Consider the following 6,106-nt stretch of genomic DNA (forward strand, 5'->3'; position numbering starts at 1 on the left):
GGAAGTAGATTGCCCATTCTTCCTTCCGAGTGACTGGTGACATATACTAAACTCAAAAAACCAAGCTCACTGCCGTTGACTCTGATCCGACTCATAGCGACCCCTCCTTGAGTTTCCGAGGCAGCATCATTAGAAGTAGATTGCCCAACCTTCCTTCCGAGGAGTGGCTGATGGGTTTGAACCGTCAGCCTTCTGGTTAGCACTCAAGTGCCTTAGGCAGTAGGCTACCAAAGCTCCCCTGATAAATACTAGCTGGTGATAAATGCTACGAGGAAAGATTGATGGTAGCTACTCTAAAAAGGGTGGCCATGAGAATTCCTCTCTAAAATGGCATTCGAGATGCTCAGGGTGGGGGAAGGCAGGCTCCTCCCCTCCCTTCTGCCCCATGAGGAAGCGCTTCCAGACCAGAAAGCTCCTAGAGAGACCCTAGAGCAGTTGTTAGCACTGTTGTTGTTGTTGTTATGTGCCGTCCAGTCAGAAGTGACTCACAGCGACCCCTCCTTGGGTTTCCGAGGCAGTATCACTACGGAAGTAGATTGCCCCATCTTCCTTCCGAGGAGTGACTGGTGTTGTTAGCACTAGGCAGGGCGAAGCGGCGCTAAAAGTACCCGAGACCGGGATTTGAGCTGCGTGACTCCCCCCTAGATCCCCAGACAAGGGGACAAAACGGGGATGGGGGTGTCGGTGAGAGGGAGGGCGCGAACCGGGAGAAGGGGCGGAGCAAGAGCTGGCAGAGGGCGGCTCCCGTGGGGCGCCTGCGCACGAGGCCCTCGGGAAGCCTGGGAGAGAGGCGGCAGACACCGGGCCCCGAGGCGGTTATGCTCTGTGCGCGAGGCCTGGAGGAGCAGTCCTCTGAAGAAAAGGGCTGCAAGGGAAGTGGGGCTGCTGGGTCGGCCGGCGGTATGCAGAGTGCGCAGCCTCCGCGGCCGGATACCCCCCAAACCCAGGCGAAGGCGCCTTATCGCCCCTTCTGCTTAAGCGTGAAAGGCCAAGTGAAGATGATGCGGCTGGTGAGGGCCGAGCTGTGGGCGGGGGTGGGTGGGTGGTTGGGGGGGTGTTCAGATGAAGCCAAAAGTTCCGTTTTCTGCCTCTACCTTGTCTTTCCCAAACGCGGGCGGATTACCAAATAAACAACGTAAGCACGGGCTTAGTTGTGTTTATTTACTGATCTGTAGTGAACAGTTCACTAACTGTACTAACTTCAACACAGATTAGTAAGTAAGTACAAGTAAGCCCGTGCTTACCGGGTACGCAGTCCCTGTCAGGGGTTGTAAATTTGAAAAGAGGCTTTGATTCTCACAGATCCTGTGAGGTGGGGAAGGCGAAAGATACTTCTAGCCATATCTAGAAGCAGGAATCTTTGCTGTGGTGAAACTGTTCGCTACGGATTAGTTAAGTAAACACAAGTAAGCCCATGCTTACCTTGCTTATTGGGTAATCTGACACTATTCTCAAGACCTCCTCAGAAGCAAGACATTTTGCTGTGCACCAGGTGGAAGGAGAGAAATAAGACCTTAGTTCTCCCCTCAGAGAATTCATGGCCCACTCATAAACCAGAATCACCGGATGGACTGGAATTACCTACACTTGAACCCACAAACCAGGTACCCAGGTGACCAGTGAGGAAGAGCAGTTGCATCAGTCAGAAGCCAGCAAGACACTGTGTTGAGAGTCAAGTCAGCAGTTTGAGGTGACGGCCCTTCAGGTTGATACACTGCAAAGCAGGGATAATGATGTAGCTACCCGTTTCTGGGATGTCAGACCATACCAGGAACTCGCTCAGTTCCTAACATGGTGGTCTGAATTGTGGAGAACATGAATGAGCGTTTGGAAGAAGCTGATCTGATTAGAGAAGTGGCAACTCTCCTAGGAGAGAATTTTGAAAGAATTAAGAGAAAATTTAGAGAAAAGGGAAAAATAATTGTTTTAAATTGTGAAAAGCTGATATGTGGAAAAGGGAATGGAAATAGTTAAAAGTCACAGGGAAACAAATTTCCACTTAACATGAGGAAGAATTTTGTACTGAAAAAATTCCAAAAATTAAGTCACTTGGGAAGGTACATACCCAGACAGCAAGGTACCCAGGCACAAAAGAGCACTTGGTGAAGATTTTGTAAAGATTCAAACATCCGAAGATTGGGTAGAACAAATTACATGTAATATCCTTCCCTCCTCCCTAAGAGTTTGTAATTCTGATAAATAACTATATGTCAGAATGCATAAGAAAGTGCTGTAAAGTTCAAATGAGGGAGAGATTACCTTTGGTTGGGAGTAAATAGTCACAGAAATGGCTGGGAAGTCCGAAGTTTTATGCTAGGAACTGGAAGCTCTGGGACACTGGAAGAGGATCAAGGTTTTGTGAGATAGATTTCGTTTTTGACATTTTAGTTACTTTAGCAACATTTTGAGAATTTATGTTCAAGTTCTGGACTAGAAATTGTTACAACAAAGATGAACCAAGACAAAGTCCCCCAACTCATGGAGTTCTTCAGTTTAGTCAGGGAGACAGACACATGAGCAGATAGGGTAGAGAAGAGGCAACTAACCCAGGATGGGATAAGGAGAGGTGTCAGGAACTCCTCCCTAAAGGAACCTAGAACACAGTGTAAGAGAGACCAACCTGAGCAAAGGCACAGAGGCAAAAACAGTACAGTTTATGCAGCAAATTATAAGCAGTTGAGTATTGCCTTATTCATTCAGCAAATATTTTCTAAAGTGGTTTTAGAAGCACTGTTCCAGGCTTCTAAGAATTTAGGAGTGTTAAATGGTAAGTAGCTAGTATAATAATTTTGTTGAGAAGTGTTACAGGGAGGAGAAAACAGAACAGTGGTTTCTGCAGGGAGCAGGATAAAGGGAAGGTATGTGTGCGTGCGTGCATGTGCGCACATGTCTTAAGAGTTGTCAACTTACAAAAAAAATGTTGTCAACTTAAATATGTTTGTAGGATAAAGAGGAAAGAGCTGGTGCAGGAGGAAGTACAAGAAGGAAAAGGAAATACTTGGTGGGAAAATATCAAGAGAACAAAGGTGGGAAATGATGCTGTTAGGTGCATAAGTGGAGTAATTAATTAGACTTTGTTTTTTTAGGAAGAAAAGTTCTCACTGGCAGGGCATATTGAGCCTAAATGTCCTAGGTTACTATGAGTTGGAATTGACTTGATGGCAATGGGTTGGTTTAACTAGTACGACTGGGCAATCTACTTCTGTAATGATACTGCCTCGGCAACCCAAGAAGGGGTCACTATGAGTCGGGGCCGACTCAATGGCACGAAACAACAACAACAAGGTTAACTCTAAAGTACTCTATCCTTAATAGGAGTTATCAGAGAGGGACACTTAGTCGTCTAAAACACAAAAAGAACTCAGCATCCATCATCTTTTATATGTGTGTGCATATGGCAGAAATTCATTTATTTAGTTATTTTAGAAATTATCATTTTTACAGCTTAAAATTGTTTTCAGTAATAATTGAATAGTTTTTTTTTTCCCCTTATAGATACTCACTGTGACATCTATGATCTTTTTCATCCTGGCACAGGCCCCTGAACCATACATCGTTATCACTGGATTTGAAGTCACTATCATTTTCTTTTTCATAGTTTTATATTTATTCAGACTTGATCGATTACTGAAATGGTTGTTTTGGCCTTTGCTTGTAAGTATTCAGTTTTACAGTTAAAATTTAACTATTTTTTCCCTAATATAACAAGACATTTTAATAAACCCTTTTCTTTAGTTGTCGTGAACTTTTCTTTTTTTAATTTTTACTGTGATTTGGATAAAAGCTTACAGAGCAAATTCATTTTCTATACAGCAGTTCACATATACGTTGTCTCATAACATTGACTGTAGTTTCCCACAATGCAACAGCTCTCTTCCCATCTTCTTCCCATAGTTACTGCTTCCCTGTGTCCTTCCCTCCCATTCACTCCTGCCTCCTGAGCTGTCTCGCTCTGCATACACAGCCTTTCTAGTCTCCCATGATTGACCTCTCCAAGGAGTGTTATCTACCTAATGTAAATTTTCCGCTCATATGCCTGTCTTTTGTTTGCCTAGAGGCCCAGAAGTAGGTTTAATTCCAGACCTGAAGGGCAGCTAGGGGGCACAATTTCAAAGATTCCACCACGCTTTATCAGACGAGCAAACTTGGCCCCTTTTTTATTTTTATTTTTTTTAAATGATTTTGAGTTTTGTTCCACATTGTTCTCCAACTTTATCCAGGATCTCCTACATAGATTCCCCCTCCAAGTGGTTGACAATGGTAGCTGGGCACCATCTAGTTCTTTTGGTCTTGTAGTCATATAGACTGAGGATCACATGGTGTACCAGTTGCTTGGACTTCCTGTTTCCATGCATCTTTAGTTTTCTTCATTCTTCTTTGCTCTGGATGAGAAGAGACCCATCGTTGCATCTAGATGGCCGCTTGCAAGCTTTTAAGATCCCAGTCACTACTCACCGAAGTAGGATGTGGAACAATGTTTTTGTGTAGTATGTTATACCAGTTGTAGTCCTCATAAACTTTTAAGATGCTGTCTGATAGGCTCAGGAAGGAAGCACCCCACTGCTCATGTGCTCTCTGTAGATCCTGGGCACAGAAAACCTGGGCAGCCACAGAGTGTAAATTCGCCACTAAAATCAATCCATCAGTCGATGTGGCTAACCCTTCTGTTAGAAGGACTCACTTCAGTGTAGATCTTCTAAAGAAATTTAAATTTAGGATGATGTTGATAAAATTACAGATATTCTAAATCTTTACCTCTCTTTTAAGTGCATGTTGATAAGACCTTGAAACTGGGGAAAGGGATAGAGGCAGGTATACCAATATCTCTGCCTTCTGCCTTCCACATCTCAGATCACTAAATAGAAAATCAAATTAATTTGGTAGGGGACTAAATAAAGCACAATTTTGTTTTACTTAAAAATGTCTATAATCATTAATGCTAAGTCATTTTAACTTATCTTGAGGAACATTACTTAGTAGCATATAGTCTTCAGTCTGCCATACTCATAGAATTAAGAATGACTGCCCAGTGGAGTACCTAAATGGTTCTGTAAACTGTCAACACAGGCAGATTAAAGACATTGGTTAAAGTACATATAGCCCTTCAGCCTGGAGTGTATGTTGGTTCTAGGAAAACAAGTGACTTCACCTTTTAACAAGTCTCTTCTCCAGCACCCCTTCTCCATAGGTCTTCCTCCCAAGTCCTTCCACTGCCCAAACTCCCTTTGGCTGGACTGGTGGTGGCCATGTCTTCCTCTGTTATACTTGGGTCATCCTCTTGGATTTCAAAGTGCCAGCTATCCAAACTGCTAACTCCTATTAAGGATAGAGGACTTTAGAGTTGACCTAGAACCAATAAAACCAACCTATTGCCATTAAGTCAATTCCAACTCATAATAACCTAGGACATTTAGGCTCAATATCCCCTGCCAGTGAGAACTTATCTTCCTAAAAAAACAAACCAAAATCACTCTCATCAAATTGATTCCAACTCATAGTAACCCCCATTGGGTTTCCAAGGCTGTAACACTTTACAGAAGCAAACAGCCTCATATTTTTTCCACGGAGCTGGTGGATTCATTTACCAATATTTTGATTAGCAGGCAAATACCTTAACCACTATATCACAAGCACTCCTTTCTCTTTGTATATATCTAATTTTGCCCTGCCACCATTGAACCTCTTCCTACTTTCTTTTTTTTTTTTTTTCCTACTTTTACTGAATACCTATTTTTTTAAGTTACAAAAATGTTTAATCAAGTTTAATCATTCTGGGTTAAAAATAATATAAACCCTTCCAGCAATGTACCAAATGTGAGTGGCATTGAGGAAGAGGAAGACAGAGACAGGTACATGGGAGGTGCAGACAACAAAAATGAACCCTTTTACACACAGTACTGTGTTGTCAGTGAAGGCAAACACAAGTATACAGGTGGACAGATGAGTGGACAGGCTGAACTATTATGTACGTCTATGCAACAGGGAGTATACCCAAGACCATGTATAGAGTTGGCAAACAATGGTTCTACAAGTGTATTTGTATGATCTGTAAGAATTCCCAGGGGTATAGTAGAGCTGACAAGGGACAAGGTTGTAGTCACTTCTT

At 42.9% G+C, this 6,106-nt stretch overlaps 1 protein-coding gene across 1 annotated transcript in view; it reads left to right on the plus strand.

Annotated features, from left to right (window-relative positions):
* Window positions 1-818: 818 nt before the first annotated feature.
* Window positions 819-6,106, plus strand: part of LOC103196614 (CKLF-like MARVEL transmembrane domain-containing protein 1) — a 23,706-nt gene continuing 18,418 nt past the window's right edge. The window contains exon 1 of the mRNA XM_007940382.1: window positions 819-1,010. Coding sequence (XP_007938573.1) covers window positions 819-1,010 — 192 coding nt within the window. The remainder of the gene's footprint in view (window positions 1,011-6,106) is intronic.

Source organism: Orycteropus afer, unplaced genomic scaffold, assembly GCF_000298275.1.
Source record: "Orycteropus afer afer isolate SDZICR_OR568_19922 unplaced genomic scaffold, OryAfe1.0 scaffold00067, whole genome shotgun sequence".
NCBI lineage: Eukaryota > Metazoa > Chordata > Mammalia > Tubulidentata > Orycteropodidae > Orycteropus > Orycteropus afer.